At 42.6% G+C, this 21,926-nt stretch overlaps 1 protein-coding gene and 1 long non-coding RNA gene across 5 annotated transcripts in view; one reads left to right on the forward strand and one right to left on the reverse strand.

The window, feature by feature from the left end:
- Window positions 1-21,926, forward strand: part of MAP3K3 (mitogen-activated protein kinase kinase kinase 3) — a 44,685-nt gene that overhangs the window by 15,003 nt on the left and 7,756 nt on the right. For 2 of the 4 annotated variants that reach the window (XM_032449407.1, XM_032449408.1), the window contains exons 7-16: window positions 1,079-1,199; window positions 5,004-5,137; window positions 6,284-6,357; window positions 8,107-8,174; window positions 8,412-8,504; window positions 8,720-8,911; window positions 10,659-10,807; window positions 12,608-12,739; window positions 13,290-13,419; window positions 15,052-15,229. In XM_032449407.1, the coding sequence (XP_032305298.1) occupies window positions 1,079-1,199; window positions 5,004-5,137; window positions 6,284-6,357; window positions 8,107-8,174; window positions 8,412-8,504; window positions 8,720-8,911; window positions 10,659-10,807; window positions 12,608-12,739; window positions 13,290-13,419; window positions 15,052-15,229 (1,271 nt within the window). Of the gene's footprint in view, window positions 1-1,078; window positions 1,200-5,003; window positions 5,138-6,283; window positions 6,358-8,106; window positions 8,175-8,411; window positions 8,505-8,719; window positions 8,912-10,658; window positions 10,808-12,607; window positions 12,740-13,289; window positions 13,420-15,051; window positions 15,230-17,521; window positions 21,889-21,926 lie in introns of those variants that run through there. The other 2 variants (XM_015885659.2, XM_015885660.2) reach the window with 2 other exon arrangements.
- LOC116654449 lies at window positions 14,576-17,522 on the reverse strand. The gene is made up of 3 exons (XR_004309699.1): window positions 17,430-17,522; window positions 15,942-16,105; window positions 14,576-15,205 (listed from the first exon to the last, which is right to left on the reverse strand). It is a non-coding gene; the product is annotated as an uncharacterized LOC116654449 (long non-coding RNA).

Raw genomic sequence — 21,926 nt, forward strand, 5'->3', positions numbered from 1 at the left:
GATGGAAAGGTAACGCTGTGACTTTGGCTCTAATACGTGTATAAACCAACTTAACTTTACAGCAGTAGCTCTGTGACTTGTACTGAGAGCCTGTGTTTGTGATTATCGTTTATATTAATTTCCTTGTGCCTCTTGCTGTGGCTCACATGTGCTTTTCCTTTTATCGAGAAACTCAGGCTCTTGTCCTTTCTCTCTGTTTGGAAACTAATGGGAAGGACTGATTGAGTTGAACACCCAGAGCGCTAAAGCCAGACTGTCCACGTAAACAGTGTGACCTGTGCACCCCTTATTCAGCTCCCATGAATGTACTCATGACAAGAGTTTCTGCAGTTTAAATCAGGCTCCCTCCTGACTGGATGCAAAGGGTTTTGCTTTTTGAATGAGCAGCAGTTCAGTACTTTTTTGATGTATGGCCTCACATCTCATTTGCCAGCCCTGTTCAAATAACGTGTCTCTTTTCACTGCTCTTTCTGTTTTGAATGAAATGAAGGTACCATAGAGAAAAGATCTTTAGTTACATTATGTCTGTGTAGGTTCAGGGAAGGATGAAGGAAGCATTCATCTTGGTATCTTCAAACCCTCTGTGCTCTTAAATTCTAGTGTTTTTTTGCTTAGGCTCTCTGAGTAGTCACTGCTCTTTTAGAAATTGTAGGGTACCAAATTGGTAGGTAACTGCTTCTGAAGGAGTGCAAGATTCCCAGTTTATCTATGCTGACTGAAGTAGCTGATAGGAATTGTAAGTTCGTCCATGATCTGAGCCCCTTTCCCATTGCTTTCACAGTTAGTTGCTCTTGGGAGACAACACTGAGACTTGTAAATCCTGCGTCTGGTTTGAGGCTGGAAGATAGGATAGAATGCTCTAGTTTGACTCCTGTTTCACAAAATAACTGCAAAGCTTCCTGTTTTGCTGCCTTTCTTGTTTGTGTCCCGTGAATTAATATGAAGTAATAAGACATCAGGCTCTAAGACTCGTTTTCATCTACTTTCTTGATACTAAACATAACGATATTTTTAAACTGTAGCCAGACTGCTTGAGTTCCACAGTATCATTTTATTCTGTTTTCATTTTACCCAACAGACCAGTTCTTCACCCCATTCTGGACTGCCCAAACAAGTCAGGATTAAAACCTCCCAATCTGTGGGGGATGTGAACACACCCTATCAGCAACCAGAGCCCCGAAGCAGGCACCTTTCTGTCAGTGAGTATTTTTGCCACTTCTTTTTTTGGTGAAAGTGTTCTTTTGGACAGTAGTATTTACAGTATAGAGTTGATGAAAGCCATGAGAAAGTGAAAGGTCATTTTAGGACAAGGCGGTTCATGTTGAAAAGCTCTTAATACATTTGTAGTAGAAAGTTTCAGAGTTCCTTGCTAAGCTGTTGAACAGCTGAGGAGCTGCTAAAGGGGATGTGCTAAAAGCCAGATTCATTGAGGTTAGAAATTTGGAAAGCTTACGTGAGCCCGTTAAGCTTTTGTATTTAGATTGGCAATTTCACTTCATGAAATCTAGATTCCATTTTTGGAACCAGTTTTCATTCCTTCAGTGAAGTATTTTACTGGGAGCACAGGAATTGCCACTGCTTGTCTCCCCATTGCCCTCCCTACCTTCCACTTGTAATTAACCCATCTGCAGCACACAGGGCAAATAGGACAGGCAACTGAGACAGAATGAAAAGAGTCAGTAATACGCAATTCTGTCTTATTTCCTTTGTGTTTGTTAGCTTAGTGAGTTCACATTCATTGGGAAGGTCCACGTAAGACTCCTGTACTTTAAATCTCACCCTGTAAATTGACAGATGTTATCAGTTCTCTTAACTGTGTGCATGATTTTACAGGAAGAACTTTCTGACCACATGCGTACACCTTACAAAACACAGGATGCATCACATAGTACATTGGTTTAGAGCAGCCACAGACATGCATTTTTATTTCCATGGTTTCTACCTGTGGTAGATTTGGCTCATTTCTCTGTGGTATCTCACTGTATAACTATGAAGTACTGTTCAAACCTGTGGTTGAAAGATGCTCAAAGCTGTGATGGTTTTATATGAAAAACTGAAATGCCTGAAGCACCTGCAACTTCGTGGTTTGGAATTGCTTTGTGAGACCTCAGTGAGCTGTGAAAGAGCGAGAAGAAGGTGAGCAATAGCAGGGATCTGAAGGCCAGAGCATGAGGTGGTGGTGTGTGGAAATGAGTTTTGCCTTGGAAGTAAGAAAAGCTGAAATTTGCTGGAAGCAGAAGCAGAACAAGGTTGCATTTGTTAGAACAGCTATTTTAGGGCCTGTCAGACCCAGCACTGCAGATGACAGGTGCTGCAAATCACGTGGGCAGTGCTAGAAGCTGGCAATGTCAGAGCTGTTTTGTTTCCAGGTTCTACACCAGCTCCCTGTATGGAGGAGGAGTACTTCAGTTTGATTAACTAACCTTCATACATGATCTTAACTGGATTTTGGATTGATATTGTGAAGCAATTGTACTGTCAAATAACGAGTGCAGTTAAATTGGAGCCAACAGTCTCTCTCCATACTGATGGCTCTAAACTCAAGTTTAGAGTCCACACTGCTGTGACCAAAGCATACTTGAATAGAAGCTCAGTAGAGAAGGGCTTAAGATCTAAACCAGTAGTTCTCTGTACTAGACTTGTCTAGCAAGTCTGCTTGCATCTTGTCTAGAGTCTGCTGATCCCCTTTTGCACAGTTTACTCTTATGAAGTAGCAAACAAAATAGAGAAGTGCTGAAATCATCAGAAACATGTCCAAAACTGGTACAGAAAGGGTTTTTCCCATCCATTATAGTCTGATGTCAATATGCATAAAAAGAGCAGCATTCCTTGCTCCTATAAGGAAAGCAGTGGTGTCCACGCTTGTCTGAACACCACATTTCTTTTTTCAGACAGATTCAGTGCCAAAAGTATTTCATTTTTTAAAGTCTTGCTCTTTTGTTGGCATGTTGAGGTATCCAAATAGTGACGCCAAAGCTAACAGACCATACTGAGTGTCTATCATGGCTAAATGGCGTTAGTAGTAAGGGGCCTCTTCTGTATCCCTGTTGCTCTCTCCTCTGATGCCAGCTTATGGATGCTTTCTGATTAGCCTGTCATCAATTAAGGCGGCATTGGTTTTATTTACTGAACATGTCAGAGTTTCAGGCTGCTGCCTTATCAAGAGATCCAGAAGGATTGCAGTTCTGTTGGAGGTTTGGTGGTAATTTGGCAGTAGCTCAGCCTTAAGTTAGTTCCCCCTTCCTCCTCTTTTCCTATCTTTAATTTTGGAGACAGAATGTACTCCTGTTTTCTAGTGTTTCAAACAGAGATAATTCTCTATTCATAACACATCATGAAATGAAAGCTGAAAGCAGCATTCAGCAGAAACTGTTTGCATGCAGAATATATATCTGTGTAGTTCCTGTCTTCTCAAGTGGACAGGCCTCGAGCCTGCTGTCACCAATTCAGGGGAAGTAAAGATAAGTTTTATTACGAAAAAAAAAGAGGGAGAGAAAATAGTTGTTAAGTATTCTGGCAGCACTTGTGTTTTTTTCCACTCGCTTCCTTTGATATACATTGATTTAGTGTCGACTTCCTTTTCCTGCCCAGCAATGGTGGCCTTTCCACAATAGCAGCTGGGCTGCTGCCAATGGGACGTGGGCTTCCTTCAGCCATGGCATTGGGTCGGAAGGAGTGAAAGTAAGCTCCCGTGACTCAGTGCAGCCACACAGCACACTCTCTTGTTTATCTCCCCTCCAGTTGGCTTGTGCTGTCACATGAGCCCTGCAGAGCTACTCGGAAAATCAGGTGGCAGCTCCAAGCCATAGATTGTCCTTTTGTATGCAGGGCACCTTCCCCTCATGCACCCAAAGCAATTCCAGTGTGATTTTCCTTTTCATTCTGCCCTCTGAAAGGTGTACGCAAGGTTTCCAGTTTGCTATTGCCAGTGTTTGCCTTCACTCTTTATTATAATAATTTCAGTTGAAAATATTTTTCTTGGGAGAGTATTTGCTGATCCTTACCCATCTCTCACAGCACCTGAGTACACACACTTTAATTAAAGACAGTGTTGTAAAGAGCACAGCTTGAGAGTTGATCTTCAAACTCTGCCTCTGACTTCATGGGTGACCTTGGGTAGGTTGGCTGGGCCACAGCATTTCTTGGAGCTCATATTTAAACATGGTGGGAGCTGCAGGTGGATAAGTTGCTGCAGAAGAGGATTTTATATTCCTTCCTGTTTCTAGTGTGTCATCTTCTTTGAGATCCACAGGGGAAAAACAAGCCCCAGGTGTTACATTTCTCTGACAACAGAAACTCCTTAGTACCAAAACAGATGAGTAAAATGTTTATCTCATCTTCTGGCCCCTAACCACACACAGTGTCCATGTAGCTATCTCATGTGATCGAGGGAAACTGCAGAGTTGATCGTGTGTTCTCACACAAGCTAGTCGTGCTATTTCAATTTCACAGAACAAAACCAATCTTAGAGTTGTTTACAGAGTTGACCGTCCTCCCGTGGGATATTTGAATTTACAGTATCAGTATGATTAGCTCAGCTGATGATACTAGGAGAGAGTGTACTGATATTCAAGGTAGAAGATGAAGTTATAGCCAAGTCAAAAGGTTTGTTGCTCTGACAAGTGGTTTGTTCAGTGCATGTGAAGTTTGAGCCCCTGTTAGAAAGCCAGGAGTTCATGGAGTTCTCTGCCTTCCCTGATTTACTGAACTTATGCTTGGAGGGCTGAGCAAAAGAGGTTAGAGACAAGTAACTGTTCCATTAGGACCTTCACCAGCAGTTTCCATGTAGCGTCTTAAATGGTAGCACAAGTGCTCATTAAATAGTTTGCTTTTTACATCGCACCTCCTGGTTCCACTTCTATCCAGACTATTACACTCATTCCAGAGTTGCTGTAATCATAGAGGCCTAGCATTAGAGGTGAATACTTGGATTTTGTGTGCATGCATGCATTGTCTCATTTCAGTAATCACCAAAGTCAGAGATGTCCTTCTTTCTGGCTCAGGTTCCCAGAACACAGGCCGGAGTTCACCACCTCCTGGGTACGTTCCTGAGAGGCAGCAGCGCATTGCTCGGCAGGGTTCCTACACCAGCATAAACAGCGAAGGCGAATTCATCCCCGAAACCAATGAGCAGTGTGTGAGTATGAACATCAGGGTAAAGAAAAGTAAATCCAGTTGTTGAAGAGTTAGCTGCTGCTCTCTGGGCTCTCTTTTTCACTCCTAGAACACTCAGTAGCTGTAGTTGTGTCAGCAACTGCTGTTGTTTCCTTGTTCATTTATCAGTGACATGGATAGTGGGATTGAGTGCAACCTCAGCCAGTTTGCTGGTCGTAGAATCATAGAATCACAAGGTTGGAAAAGACCTACAAGATCATCAAGTCTAACTGTCCTTCCATTACTATTGCTACCACAAGCCACTAAACCATATCACATAGCTCCTCATCCAGATGCCTCTTGAACACTGGCAGGGATGACGACTCCACCAACTCCCTGGGCAGCCATTCCAGTGTCTGATCAACTGCACTGTTAGGTCAGGTTAGATGTTAGGAAGAATTGTTTTACCCAGAGTGTGGCAAGGTGCTGGAACAGGTTGCTCCAGACAAGTTGTGGATGTCCCATCCCTAGAGATGTTGATTGGATGGAGCTCTGGTGGTGGCAGCCAGCTTGCTACAGGAGGTTGGAACAATCTTTAATGTCCCAGCCCAAGCCATTCTGTGATTGACCATACATCAAACTTGTTTTTAGATGTGTACATTCAGTGCCTTTGTTGAGCTGCCAGCAGCAGTTGTCAAGCACGTAGGCCGTTGTCTCCCCACCTCTGAGTGAACCCTGCAGTTTTGGTGGTATTACACATGTATGCTCAGGTTTCCTATTATCAGGTTCATGTTGACCTTCTTGCATTTGAAACTGCAGTTTCCATTCAGAAAAGTAGGAAGTAAGGCCAAAGGGCAGCTTGCAGGTGGAGACAGCAATGCAGTAGCACCAGCTGAGGCCTTCTGTTCCTGAAGTCACTTGGGATGAAACCCAGCACACTAGTTGATTTACTTTCATTTTCACAGCAGAGTCCTTTATCACCTAAAGCAAAACAGTGGCTCAAATTTGATACGTGCTTAACAGTTTATGTGGAAGATGGAGGGCAAATGTGTGTTCTAAATAGCTTTAGACTTCTTTCTTCAATTGGACATCCTCCAGGCGAGCAGCAGTAGACTCTAATCATCATGCATAGCCTCTTTTAGGCATTAGATTGACATTGCCATGTGATTTATTTCTTTTTATGTTGCAGATGCTTGACCCTTTAAGCAGCGCTGAGAACTCAGTGTCAGGAAGCTGTCAGTCCTTGGACAGGTCAGCAGACAGGTACAAATGTATGGGCTGGTAGGAACCTATGTGCTTAAAGTCAATGTGCCAGTTGTACTTATGCGAAAGTTTGTTTTCCATCTCAAATTTTCTTGGAGAGATCTAGGAAATTATTTCCTACCTACAGCTCAAAATATTTCTTAAAAAGAATTAATTGCATTTTGAAGTGGGTTTATTTTCTGGCAAAAACATACCCCAACAAACTGGTGCTTCAGTAGCTCTATGTTATAAATACAGAGTTCTGAAGTGTGCCGTCTGTGTGGAGCCTAGACTCAGAGAACATCTGGCTTCAAGGTATTTAAATCATTCAAACAAGGCTCTACTTGTTCATTAAAAAAACCTCAACCTATTCTAAGGTTACACAAATATATCATTGCATTAGATTTCAGTGTTCTGCAAGATACTGTATTAATTCCAAAGATAGATGGGGAGTCTCTTTGCTGCTGCTGATAGTCTGATGGTCTAGATCTTTCTCTTCCTTTCCTTTGCTGTTGCTGGTGCCATCTCATGCAGGTATTAGGAGTAGTGCTGCCTTTGAATATTTAAAGTGTGCTTGTGGAAGGTTATGAATTTTTAAGTGCTTCACATGTAAAATTAATGATTTGAAATAACCTGAAATCCATAAACTGAAATGTCCTATTTGTGTTTATATATGGACCCCACTAAGAGAAGTGTTGTTTTACAAAGGCAAGTCATTTTCTCCATTTGGGGAATCTAAAATCCACAGAATTGAATTAACCCCTCCTGAAGTCTTTGATTTTGTGGGGGAAGGAAGGGCACTCAAAGTGAAGCTGTTGGTGTACAGCCATAGGTCCCATTAACTTGAATAGTGACTGTGGCTTTCCAGCACATGTAATTTAGGACTTTGCAAGCTTTACGATTTCCCCAAGCTGATTCCTGTAGGTAGTGTATGCCTTTATGTTGAATGCTTGAGGTTTGGTTTTGCATCCATCCACATCCTCCACACAGTTTATTGAGTCACAAAGAAGCAGTTACAGTGTGTGAAGGAAAGAATTCCTGGTTGTTCCTTGTTGGGGTGTGTATCATCTGGGAAAGGTGCTGTTTTCCCTTTGTGTAGTAGGAAAGGGATCTCATGTGGGAGCCTAAAAGCTGTATAAGGCTCGCTTCATTTGCACTGGTTTACAAAAGGTGCAGATAACATGGCTCTGGCACAGGTTATGTTAGTGTCATCTCTTAAGAGATGCTAAAGGCCTGCTGCCAAACAAGGAGTTGTAATTAGGCTTGCCCTGAGGAGACCTCTAATCAAAGAGTAGCATGAGGGGTTAGTATTATAAGCAACACTTGTGGTCAGGCTCATCTGCTGCTGGTAGAGAGGAAAGCGAACAGAAGTTTGCATGACAGGAACTCTCACCCATCATGTAAACCTCTTAGGATAGCAGACCCCATTCTCTACTGCCCCATATGCTGCAAGCAGCATTCTGTTTCGCTCTTCCTCTTAGCTTTGGATTTAACCTTCCATTTCACGTGGCTGCAGGAAGAAGCACTGAGTCTCAAACCACAGGCCAGAGAACCACTGAATAAGTGGCACAGATGGAACGGAAAGGATGACTGCCCACATTGGGAAATACTCAGGGGCTCAGCCTGATTTTTAACATGAAATTACCGTGGGGGACACTGATTGAGAATCACCATTACCAATGTGCAAATGTATTAGCTTGTGTTCTAAAGTCCTCGCAGGTTTCTCTCCAGTAGCCAGCAAAACTTACTCTTGCCTTCTTTCTTTAATAGTCCCTCTTTTCGGAAGTCACGGATGTCAAGGGCACAAAGCTTTCCTGATAATAGACAGGAGTTCTCAGGTATGTCAGTGTCCAGTATGAAGAGTACTTGATCCAGACATGTTCTGCTGTTTGCTGTCTAGCCTCCATGTTTGCTGCAATGATAAAAATGGAAGAACGGGGGATGTGTTGATTGAAAAACTCTGAGGTTATTTATTTCCTACATCTTACTAAAAATTCTGTTGCCATAGGAAAATTCTGTCCTTAGAAAACGTGTTCTTGTTGAAAGAGCCTCACTTCTTTTGCATTTGCTTTCAGACCGGGAGAATCAGATCTATGACAAAGCAGGGAAAGGTGGGACCTACCCTCGGCGCTACAATGTCTCCATGCAGCACAAGGACTACAATGATGGTGAGTTGCTTTCAGACCTCCTATTCAGTCTTGAAAAAGAAACTGGAGAAATGACAACCTCCAGGGACAAGTACAATTCTTGGTGAAGAGCCTTAGAGTGCCCTGGTCCTTGCAGGTAGTGCTGAAGTTATTGCAACCATGCATGATGCCACATTTCTGGCCATTACTATCCACTTGTAAGGGTGTCATTTAGAAATGTTACTGTTATTTTCCAGGCCGGCGGACATTTCCCCGGATACGGCGTCACCAAGGGAATCTTTTCACTTTGGTACCTTCAAGTCGTTCCTTAAGCACCAATGGGGAAAACCTCGGCCTGGCATTGCAGTACCTGGACTCCCGGGGGCGCCTGCGAAGTGCTGACAGTGAAAATGCCCTTGCTGTGCAGGAGAGGAACATTCCCACTAAATGTAAGTGATCACCTTGATGCTGGAGGAAGGTTCCTGGTCTGTTAGAGATGAACTCCAGATCCAATTTGACCATAACTGGATTTTCAAGAAGCCATTCCAAACCATGTAGTCATGTGGCTCTGTTCTAAGACCTGTCTGACTCACCTGTGAGAGGTCTTTTTTTTCCTCAGTTGAGTTAATTTAGAAGCTGCTGATTATCCTTAGTCTAGTAATGTCCAGGAAGGCAAGTTCTGCAATTAAAGCTTGTCTAGATCTGCATAACCAAGCTGTTTTCTGCTACTTCCAACTTTGTTTGTAAGATTTAACAAATCATATCACAGCCCACAGTAATATGAGTGTGTAAGAAAGATTTTGGGAGTTGATTGTGCTTGAAATAGCAGTTGTCAAGTAAGAATATGGAGTCTTGCACTGGGAACTGGCCTTTCCTTCAGGAAACACTGAAAATTCAGCTAAGAGATAAAAAGGTGTAAGCTGATTGATCTAAATGGCATACAGGATTCTTAAAACTGCCATGCAATCTTATTTTCTGAATACATTAACATTTATAGTCAAGCTTGCATGTTGCAGTTACTTTACTAGTTAAGGACTGTATTTATTTCATTTGCTTCTTGGTAAAAGATTTGCTTCTATGTTAATAACACGCCAGAGTTGCTTTCTGGGGACCTTTATATTGTTAAAAGATAATAATAAAAGAAAGAAATAGAGCATAAGTCATTACTAATGAACTTCAGCCATTCCGTACAGTAATTTAAGATCAAAATAAAGACATTAAGCCAGCAAAGTAAGCAACATACTAAAACACTGACTGGCAGTAAATCTAATTAAATTAGACGTGGCAAAGCTAATCTCTGAGCTCTTCTGTGTTTTCACACAGTCCAGATGGTTGGTTCCTGTTTTTGTTTTTACAATTTCTTGTTATATACAAAATAATTGGATGCATTGCACTGCATGTGTCTGGTAGTGTCATTTTCTGTGTTGGTTTAAGCAGTGGTCTTTGAATAATATGCCTTGTTATCAAGAGCAGTCTGGAAAACTGGGCTCAAGACTTTCCGGGTCAGGAGGCTTCCACTTGTACAATAAGCTGGGCAGCACAGCAGAGCAAGGAGAGCTCATAACTCCCTGCTGACAGCCTCCTGTTTGGGGTGCTGGAAGTGGCTGCTTTAGGTGGTTCTATTATGTATTGCTTAGTCTTAATTGTTCAGCAGGTGATGAGGGTAGCTGCACTGTCCTTACATTATGGTTCCTACCATACCAGATTCCAGTAGGGAATTATGACTTCTAATTTTTCTGCTCTAGAGATAGCCTTGCAATAAAATCCTTCATGCAGGAGAAGGAACCTCAGACTAAGCAATAATTGGCCAAGTACTCATAAATGATGTCCTTCAGGTTGTCCCAGATGCTTAACAGCCATTCTTAGCTGGATGGAATTGATGGGACAAGGCTGATCTAGTTCTTCTCATCTATTTCATGTAATAACTACAGATCAGGTATCAGAAGGTAGTGTTTAATTGCTGTTCCATCTCTTAAGATTGTGATGTTGTAGAATCCACCCTTGCTGGTGGAATGAAATTTCATGTTCATACTCATTTACTGAATAACATAAACTTGTGTGTAGTCCCTTTTATGTCCACTTCTTCATCTGTAAAACATGCATTTCAAGCTCTCCACAGTGGGAATTGATCTTTGAGAAGCTCGCCGTTATCTTCAAATAGCACAAAGGAGAATTGTTGCTTTCACTCTTTTTCAGCTCCAAGTGCTCCAATAAACTGGCGACGAGGAAAACTGCTGGGCCAGGGTGCCTTTGGTCGTGTGTATTTGTGCTATGATGTGGACACGGGCAGAGAGCTTGCAGCTAAGCAGGTCCAGTTTGACCCAGAAAGTCCTGAAACAAGCAAGGTAATTCTCTTTGCAGCTGCTCCACTTTGCTATGCAGACTTTGTAACGTGCCTGTATCTGTCTGTCCTCGAAAGCTGGCATCATTATTTAGTTTGTGCTAGTGTTTCAAGTCATGTGGCGAGGAATTGGAGTCATTTAAAAATTACTTTTCCATATTATTAACTTCAGCTTGCAACTAAAATCCATTTTCTGGCTTTACTTTTGGCTCTCCATTCTCAGCTTTTTGGTTTGATGCCAGGTCACTTGAGGAATATTAGACTGCCCTGTGTTCCTGGTTAGACGTGGATGTGAGTGAAAGTAAATCCAGAAGGAGTAGGATTTTTCTCTTTAAAATTATAATAATTTATTAAAAAGCTGCATGCACTTAGAAAACCCATTTCCTGGGCTTATATGGTAGGCCCTGTATCAATTGTAAGAGGTGCTTGTTTCCACTACTGAGTTCTCCTTATCTTCAAAATAAACTGAACTGTGGCATGTAAACTAATAGGAACATAATATGACAACGCAGTAGAAACAGAGGAGATGAAAAAGGGCACCTTGAAATTATACACTAGCAAACAACTTTTGCACAGTGAATACAAATGAGTTGGCTGCTAGGTTCTGCTTTAGTGTTTGAACAACACACCAGTCTCCCCGTGTTAAACAAATCCACTTTGAGTCAAAATAACTAATCCATGAAGATTTAATTATTCTGGTTTTGTGTGGAATATTGGTGCCAAGAGAAGGCCTAAGTTGATGCGTTGTAAGTTATACATGTCTCTGCTGTAAATCTGGCAGTAAATCTGAGTCAAGGAAGAACAGGCTGGAATATATTTTGAAGGCACTGAAACACCAAACTTTAAACACTCAGCTGGCCCCATTAAGCTACTTACAGCCAGGTCCTTGCTCTTGAAGTGTTGTATCCTCTCCTGAAGTGAGAGAAGCGATTCTGGCAGCTTTCAGCCACACACTGCAGTGGAGTGGAGAGAGTTAAGTAGGACGAATCTGGGGAAAACCATCATTCCTTTTTCCATAAATCCTCCTGCTCCAGCACCTTTGATGTACAGCCTGCTCATTCCCTGGATTCAGCAAGAACCTGATACTTTTCCTGGGCAACAAACATCTCTGATTCAGTCTGAAATTGTTGGATAGCCTTTTTGCCTTTGCACTATAATACCCTGTTGTCTGTGGCAAGAATAAAACAGAGAATTAGTTTCATGTGCGTGCCTGCAGATTCTTTGAAATAAATAAGAGAGGAAGCAGTTTCTAAGATTGATCCAAATAAAATCATCAGCATGAATCAGTGCAGGACTAGGTGAGAAAAGAAGTTAGGAGCTCTTAGCACCCATAATCTAGGCATCTCATGGGTTCAGGTTCATACAGAAAGTTATCTGTCCATTCTGTAATGGTCTACTTAGACCTTTTTCATAACTGAAATTAGAGCTCACTGCCATCTGCTTAGTGCTGAGGGTTGAGGTTATTTCTGTATTGTCCTTAAAGAACGCTTTCTGTCACCTTGCCTAAAGCCATTCAGTAAACAGCTGACAGATTCAAGACAACAAAGTGTTTTTCTGGTAGCACATTCAAATATGATACTGCCTCTGTTCTGTTTCAGCACCACTACTACCAGCTTATTGTACAGTAAAGGTTAACATGAAGCATTGGTATTGTTTGCCTTTCCCATAAGCTAGGTGAGCCAATGTCATGGAATAGACTGCATCGCTGTAGTAGTGGTCTCATCCCGCCAGTGAGGTGGATGGATTTTTTAGGATGAAATATTTCCTAGGGCTGGAACCTAATTTTCTTCTCCAACATCTGTAGGAAGTGAGTGCCCTGGAGTGTGAAATTCAGCTGCTGAAGAACCTCCAGCACGAACGTATTGTTCAGTATTATGGATGCCTGCGGGATCGAGCAGAAAAGACCTTGACCATCTTCATGGAGTACATGCCAGGGGTAAGAGCTGACACAAATGGAGATGAGTGGTTTTGTTTAAACTGGGTGATCCATTGTGTCTTGTAGTTGAAATACGTTCTCTTTGTTAATCACTAAAGCCAGTTCTATTCCTTGAGTGTAAATTTGTTTTGCCAAAGTACTTGAAAGAACTTGGGTCAACTCGTAAATTGGGCTGACTGAATTAGGAGAATCATGCACTGCAGCAAACTAGCATAAAACTGACCCTGCAAAAGGGAAACCTTCAACCTGAATCTGTGTGCTAAAGTAGTCTATTGCTCGTATCCACAGACATCTGTACCAACACAGCTAAAGGATACAGAAAGCACACAAAGTCCTCAATGTATTTTTGCTGTAATGTCCTTGCTTTTCTCAAAAGGGGCTTCACAGAGCAAGAAGTTCTGTGAGCCTCACAGAAAAGGCTTTAGAAGAGAATTCATTCATGTGCTGGCTGGGTATATAACATGGTCTCAGCTCTGGGAATTGAATGGAGACTGCAGGATTTGTGGTATGTCATTCCTTTACCAGTCTTTTCTGTTTGGTTTTGGCACAGGGGTCGGTGAAGGACCAGCTGAAAGCATATGGTGCTCTCACAGAAAATGTAACTCGGAAATACACTCGCCAGATTCTCGAGGGAGTCTCATACCTTCACAGCAACATGATTGTGCACAGGGACATAAAGGGTGAGATCAGCTGGTGATTTTTACCATGTACTAAAGGAACTCAGAAAAAGAAGCCGAATGTTAAGGATTCACTATCCTGGTTGGAGCTTCTGAACATTGCTTTGTTCAGTATCCATTTGTCTTGTATCCTGACCAGGCCTTAGGGAAAGGAGGTATTGTGGACTGGGTGAGGGAAGTTGGGTTGTTTCCTGTACAGAACCTGAGCGCGTGGCAGTTGGTGTTTATAGTTAAGGAAGAATGCAAGCCTCAAATTCATTCTTAGGACTGCTCAGCTGTAACTCCTCATCTTTCTCCGACTCCTCAGCAAAATGAGGTTAAGTTGCCTCCTAACTTTCACTGCCCTCATAACACATTTGTTTCCTTGTGGATTCCCTTCTAATTTCCTTTCTGACCTAAGTGCTGTTTCTCAGCTGGTAAACATACAATTGCTGCAAGAGCCCTGTGCCTTCTCTTGTCAGTCTTGCTTACCTCAGGCTCTTGTGACTTGTCCTTCCTGCTCTGTGTAAGAGACCTCTGTAACCTTCCATGTAGAGCTTGTGTGATTAGTCTTCCTCTTCCCAGTAAAACCCCATGGAGCCAGGCAGTCTCCTTAAGAGTTAATGTCAACAGATGTGGCAGGCACCACACAAGTTTTTTTTCTGTGCTCTGGAGGGACAGGAGCATTGCTTGCTGCAAGAAAAATATCTTCTTGTTCCTGCCTATAAATCTTCATCGCCTCCCCTCTAGGGCTGGCAAAGGGAAATGAGCTGCTGATTCATGAATAACACCTTGTATACTGCTCACATGGTATTCTATACCAAATGATTTCCTTCCAATGGATTATTCAATAACCTGCACCTATCTTCTAAAGCGAACAGTTCATTTGTCTCCAGGGTGCTGGATGGAAAGTGTTGTTATTCTGAATTCAGCTCTCTCAGTGGGATAGCAAAGTGGTAAAGCCATCTCAGAACACAAATTTTACCAGAGGGCAGAAGGAGTTCACATAGGCATATAGCAAATAATGGCAAAAAAGAGTTATTGATCCTGTTGTAGCTTTGAAGGAAGGTTTGTTGTGTGTGTATGTCTAAGCCTTTGCTTGTATCCACACATAAGGTATCCTCTTAGTTTGCTTTTATTTCCTCTGTGTTTCATGTTCAGGACCTCTGACCAAGTAAAGTGGGGATTGACTTGTTTATTGTAGGAGTTCAAAGTGGTTTAATTAGATACATCTGTTAACTATTGCTTTCTGGTCAGCTGGGTATATCCACCAAAGCAGTATCCAAATAAAATCCTTTTCTTCACAACTATGTACTATCTAAGCCATTGGCCTAGGGGCCCTGTATAGTTTGTCTGAACTGTTTACAGGCAGTGTAACAATGACAGTGCTGACTCAGCTTTCGTTTCCCCTCACCCTTCGCTTTCTTATGTTTTTCCCCTGAAGTTTTTTCCCATTTCTAGCCATTAACAGCTGGCTTGTCTACAGCCTGAAATAAAGAAATGATGTTTAGCACGTCACCTGGGGCTTAACAGGGAGAAAGCCATAGCATGAGCCTGGGTATTTCTGGGTTAGATATTAGCTCTGTAGGCTGCAAATCCAACAGCTGGATTGCATGAAAACAGCTGTCTCTATTCTTTTTCTTCTTTCTTGTCCAGGAGCCAATATTCTCCGTGACTCTGCTGGGAATGTGAAGCTTGGGGACTTTGGGGCCAGCAAACGGCTGCAGACAATCTGTATGTCTGGAACAGGCATCCGCTCTGTCACTGGCACACCATATTGGATGAGCCCAGAGGTGATCAGCGGAGAGGGCTATGGAAGAAAAGCAGACGTATGGTGAGGGTTTAACTTTCTGCCTATGGATCAGTTTACAACTTTTCTGGACATTTTGCATTCTGTTAACCATATATCCAAACTCAGATTTTGTCTGGATCAAAAATGAGAGCAGTTTAAGGTGAACTGAAGGTTTGAACTTAAGGCTAGGCCCATTGCAGGCTGTGCTTTGTCATGTCAACACACAGCTGCTCATTTAGTGTTTAGGTCAGGATTTCCATTAATTCCTCCCTCAAGCTGATAGCTAATTGTCTGACTTTCTGGCCTGAGGTTTCCACCATTCTTATGTCCCTTATGTTGATAAGGGACTGAAGATTGTTTGGGGAGAGTCCATTCATTTTGTTGCAAAATGAGAGTTATGCTTATAACACTGGAAATGAAAGGAACAGAATTTGAGTATGTTGACAAAACCTTGAAGGAACGATGCCTGAACCTGGAATAACACATAAGATACAGGCCAGATCAGAGGTGATCTAAAGTATGCGTGAGTGGAAACTATAGCCCTGCTATTACTGGCATAGCCAAGAAATATTCTCTATCGAAAGGAAAAAGCAAAATGGTCCTGTGTCAAAATGTTAGTTTTGGAGGCCTCAAGAAGGTAAGATTATAAAACCAAGCTAAACGACAGCAGCATAAAGTATGTTAGTGTCTCCACAGTAAAGGCCTATACTGTTTCCCATACAAGCAGTGAATGGAAGCATAGCAGAAAGTTAACCTGTATGCAAAGAGTTAAGTTCTTCAGAGTCTCCCAGTTGGGATTCTTTGGGAGAGAATGGAGCACGTGCCCTTCCCTCTGGATTGATGGAGTTGTGGATTTCCTCTTGGTGCTGACAGTCCATTCCCATCAAAGAGACGCTGCCGTTGGCTGGGTTCCAGTTCCTACAATCCCAATCATAATTTAGGGGGGTCAGAATTTTCCAGTGCAACTTCAGTCCCATGGTGGAAGCGTATGGCCAAGAGGCTCAAAGACGTAACAAATCGAGCCACCTGGCTTTCTGCCACCGCTGCAGGCCCCTCTCCAATTTTCTTTTTCCTAAACAGCAGAATATGTGAGCTATTTGTTATTGCTGGAGTGACTTGACATGAAAAACATTCCTGCTGTTTGCTGAATATCTTAAAGAAACCGGATCTGCTTAAACGGTATAAATCAGTCTAAACAATAATATATCCCTGCCTGCTCTTGTGCAAACCCCCAACACTTCAGCACACATGGTTTGCATTTTCTGTACTCTCTTCTAGTAAGTCTTAAATGGCTGGAAATCAGTGTAAAAATTCACGTTGGATTTTAAATGTTGTCGAGAAGTCATTTCTTGCATATTCATTGGATTTAATTCCTTTCCTCTCTTGTCTTGGCAAGTGATGCAAGTCTGCCTCTGAAAATGTCTTTTCTTTGCATTTCACTTCAAAAGAGGGTTTAGTTTAAAGGCAGAAGCAGCAATTCTGCTTTTTTAATGGACCGATGCGATCAGAACACAGAAGTGGATGTTTAAGTTCACTGTCTGCCTTTGCTTAAGCTGTGGCCTTGAGGAAACAATTAATCCTTTTTGAGCAAAATACGGTCATTGCTGTACTACAGAAGCTCATCTTTCTTGTGAAAGCATTGGTGTCACACTTGCTGCAGAATGGCTCAGCCATGTCCACCCTCACAATCATGTTTTTACCCTGAATTACCTGCAGAGCCCCACTGACTTCACTTGGAGTTTTGCCTTCACATGATGATGCATCTGCTCTGCTGACATTTTTGACTTGCTGCCTTCTTGATTTGGATAATTTTTGCCTATCCAGGATGCTTGATTTCTTGTGGAGATGAGAGCTTTCTCCAGCTCTGATTCACTGGACTTTAATTCAGAAGTATATTTTCTACCTTGCAACCCAGCAAGTGCTTTTGAAGCAGCAGCATGAGCTGCTCCTGGAATACCATTGTGGTCCAGCAGCACCTTTAGGGGGCCTCTTGTGTGCACCCTTACTGTTAGTACAACTGCTTACTGAGAGTAGAATTTGAGCAAAGGAGAGCTGGACGGATGGCATTTCACGGTTTTCTCAGTGCAGTAAGAACCACAACCTGTCTGTCTCAGCACTTTATTGCTAGCCTGACAGTAGTAAAAGCAGCAAATGTTGGCAGATCTGGCTCGGAATCTATGCACACATGGCATTCGCTGAGCACAAAGCCATTTTATGGCTGTTTTCAGAGCAGAGCTCTTACCTTGATGTTGGCTGCTTGGAAGTTCTCTCTGAACACTGTGCGTTACTGTATGAGTCTGTTCTCACTTGTTTTTTCCCCATCTGCTTTTCCAGGAGCCTCGGTTGTACTGTTGTGGAAATGCTGACAGAGAAACCACCCTGGGCAGAGTACGAAGCCATGGCAGCCATTTTCAAAATTGCCACCCAGCCAACCAACCCCCAGCTCCCTTCCCACATATCAGAACATTGCCGGGACTTCCTAAAGCAAATCTTTGTGGAAGCCAGGCACAGACCCTCTGCTGAAGAGCTGCTCAGACATCAGTTTGCACAGCTCCAGTACTGAATTACCTCCCTTGCTAGCAGCTCCTGCTGGGCTCTCAGTGCTCCGTCTGGTCTAGTTGCAACTGCCCGTTGTGGTGCTGCATCTTCAAAATGCCAACTCAGCTGTCCTAGTCCTTTGGGGAAGTTATACCAAGGAACCTAGGGTCTGCCCTCGTGCCTGATACCTTTGTTTGCTGGACTAATGTTTATCCTACCGACAGCTGTCCAAACAGAGCTGCATTTTGCCCTAGTTACCTTGATGTGAAATCGTAGCTGGCGGTGTGTTTTCTGCAGGCCCAAAGAGTGGGAATGTAAGAAGTGAACCTAGAAGAAACCCGAACCAGTGTGGGAACTTGGAAGAGCTACACTCTCCATAACAGAAACGTGCTACAGCTTTCAAGATCAGCTTTCTACAAGTAGTTACTCATGTGGGTCACTGTTTTCCAGTCTTCTAGGGCTTTAGAGACATCTGTAGTACATGAATCCAGCAAAAAGCCATGTGTCATTGAGCATGCGCTCGCTATATTATATATTTTTCTTCTTAAGTATTCAGCATCTGAAGGTGTTCAGAAAATATTGATTCAAAAGTATGTGAATAGTGTTATTTTATAATGAAACCATGGATTTTGGGGTGGGGGTGAGGGAGGTCTTTCTAGCTAAATGTCAGGATAATCAGAAATGTTTCAGCAGAATGCAATCGCTCTGGAGCCTGAGATAAGGGCTCTCCCACTGCCATTAGAAAATCCAGAGCCTGATTTCCAAGGCTTGATCTGTCCTAGCATTAAAGCAGCGCTGGTTAGTTTGTGCTCCTGGTTCATCTCTCTGAGACTGCTGGGTCTGAAGAAAGCCCTTCTGGAAGGGAGTTTTGCAGAACAGCTTTTTGTTGCACCTATCATTTTGGCTGGTAACTTAAACCAAAGATAGTTTACCTGGTGCCTGGGAATTTACTTCAGGAAAAGCTTAGGTGTTCCTTTGATGGCCCAGCCTAGTGGAAAATTAAGAGAATGGGTTGCCTTTTTTTCCTGTAGAGAATTTGCTGGACACCAATTTTACTTGTGCACATGAAGTTAGAGTCAAGCTCATCCCCTCACGGTGTGCATTGTGTTTTATATGCACGCAAGTGTTTGATTTAAGGTTCCCATAAAATGTTTTGACCCTATTTAAATAAGCTTTTGTACAAATTAAGGGATTGGAACAAAGAGAACACTTGTAATGCTAGCAGATGTCTGAAGCTATCTGACCAAGAGGAGAGTTATTGAGTTAATTAAAAGTGTTCTGTATGAAATGAAACTAAGAGAAGAGAGCAAGTCACTAGCTAAAGTACTGCTTCATAAAGCAACACTAAAGGTGTTCTGCTCTGGTGTTGGAAACCATTTTCCAAAGGGTCCATGTGCTCTTCTCTTCCCCCCAGAAACCTTGAAGGTTGCTTCATGATGCAGTGAAATTAACAGGAATTCATGTTAAACTCATGTCAAGACAAAGCAACTTTTAATGTGAGCTCTGGCTCCTTAAACACACCATGAATAATACAATATTGAATTAGAAAAGGGGCAGAAAAAGACAAAGAGCCCTGAAAGGATTTAACAATCTGAAGTGGTTTTTCTGTGCCAACCTCAGAGCAATATGTAATGGGTGGAAGCAAGATGGTGTTGGTTTTGCTTTCGGGCTCTCCTGCACCACTACAAGGATGCACTGTTTCAGTTGCAGGCACTTAGGGGGATTTTATTCTTATGAAAGCCCTTGTTCCATAATTTATTTAGTGAGAGCACTTCTATTGATCTCCTTAGAGCCTGGAACTTGACTATAAATTGTCCAGACACGTGGCTTGACTTTCAGCCTGCACTTCACTATTGCTTGAACCAGAGGGAAGTGAGGGCATGACGCTGCTGTTCTGTTCTGGGGAGCATTTAGCACCATTTTGCTGCAGTCTAAATGGCTGCAGAGGGATGTTAAGTCCTCCCTGCAGCCTTGACAGAAGAGGAGTGGTCAGCAGTCCAGTGGGGCCCAGTAGCACTCTTCAAGCCTTGCAGCTACTAATATACCAAAGATTGAAGTCTTTAATTATCCCACTTGAACCTGCAGATGTACAGGAGCAATGTCGATCCTTTCCATGTAGGTTTCTCTCTTCCCTTGGCTTATCCTCACCAAACAGAGACCCCCTTCCGTGGTCATTCCTTGCTGTCCCACACATTGTGTTTTGGGAGAATAGGGCATGAGGAAATGGTGTAACTTTTAATATTTCAAAGCAACGAAATCCTCAGGATCTGTTGTGGCTTTTACCTCATATGCATCATGGAAGGCTGTTCCAGAGCAAAGCAAAGAGCATCACGGACTGATGGGCTCAGTCCTTTCCCTGCCAGAGCTTCTGGTCCTTCCCACCACATCTGCTGAAATGTGCCTACTCTGTGTATACACTTGTATTCCAGTCTGTATTAATGAAAGTAAATAGCAATTGTACAGCGACAGAGAACATGGGGTGCCAGCTTGGACTTCTTGTATTCCAGTCCCTGACCCAATGCCACCCGTTCGGCACAGGAACAAGCCAAAGCATTACTTGTATGTTTGGAGATGCACTTTTATGAATGTAGTTTATATCGCTCTTTTTTAGCTCTTTTTACATCATGTAAACGGTGATGCCTCATACTTTTTTTTTTGTTTTGTTTTGTTTTTTTTAATTTATATCGTAAAAGATCATATTTGGTGATTTTTATATATATCGACTCGACTGTTACGGGGTTGGGGGGGGAGGATGGGGAATGAATTTGACGCCTTTATGAATTTAAAAAGGAAAAAAAAAAAAGCAGCTGGTTTTGCAGAGAATTTGCTGATGGTTTATAACGAGTAGAACCAAGCCAAAATGCCGCCTCTGTTTCCTCACGGCCATCTTGATTATGGAAAAGAGAGATCTGGATTCTTAAGGCTGCTGCTACAGCGAATAAGCTTGGGGCTGGCATCTGTCCTGCAGTCCCTTTATACAGCCCTAGCAGCAAAAAAATACTCAAGCGGACATAAATGTAATGATAGCCCTGAATTGAATTCCATCTGGCCTCTTGATCCTGGCAGAACTGGGAAAAAATAGGAATAAACTTGTTTAGAGGAGGGTGGCCAGGCTAACAATAAACTGTTGTGTCCATTCCAAATGTCACGTGGTGTTTTCAGCTGTTCCTTCCTGGGAGGGAGATAGAGCCAGTATTTAGTATTGGGATTCTTAATGGAAGGTGCTGCAGAAATGGAGAGTATTCTCTTCTTTTTTTTAACAAAATGTGTCTTATAAGAGTGTTGTTATCCTGAAACTGTTGAAACTTTGAGCAGGAAAATGTCGGAGATTCCCATCAGAGAGGAGCAGAGGATGTGGCAAACTGAGCTTGTCAGGAAGCAAAGTGTTGGCATTTTGGTCTTGGCGTGACGATTCTGTGCATTCCAGGTTACTGGCTTCTTCTCGAGTGAAATCTTAATCTTTGCCTATTCTAATTGCAGCAATTTGGATTTTTTTTTCATGTGTTTTTAAATCACAGGATTTAAAGATACTCCAAAGAGTTCCCTTTGTTATTAATTACTAAAACAAATTGACCCAGAGGGAGGTTGGTACCTGCTCAGGTGACACAGGTTATTTCCAGGTGCCAAGAGCAAATATAATCTGTGAAAGCTGGGTGGGTTTGTATCCCTGCTGTGCACACCTTCCCTGGTAGGCAAAGCTCAGATATTGAAAGCTTTACAGGGGAAGGGGCTGAATCAGACCCCCATCATTGGTGCTTGGGTTAATACTGCTGGCTGGAAAGCTTTGATGTGTTTGAATATCTGCCGTCCTGTGGCCTGTACCTGCCTGTGGAGCTGGGAGCATTCAGTTAATGTGCTGTGGGCTAATGATATTTGGACTTCAGATCTTTCAACCCCAGCCTTGTTCAGTAGCAAATTGACCATCAGCTCTGAATTCCCCAGTTAGGAAAGGCCTGGGAGGTGGTTTAGAAATGTGGAAAAGGACGTTGTTGCCCATCGATGCCTGCCTGGCATAAACTGTGCAGTGCAGGGAGAAGTTGCTGTAACCTGGATTGTGCAGAAGACCTTGAACCAGTAGTCTATATATACCGACCGGGGGCTTGCAGTGCAAAGCCAGGCCAATGTATCGTTTTATTTACAATAAAATTATCATTTATATGAAAGCCTTTTTGGTGGCTGTTTGCAGTGTAGTGTCCGTTAC

Source organism: Coturnix japonica, chromosome 27, assembly GCF_001577835.2.
Source record: "Coturnix japonica isolate 7356 chromosome 27, Coturnix japonica 2.1, whole genome shotgun sequence".
NCBI classification, from domain to species: Eukaryota; Metazoa; Chordata; class Aves; order Galliformes; family Phasianidae; genus Coturnix; species Coturnix japonica.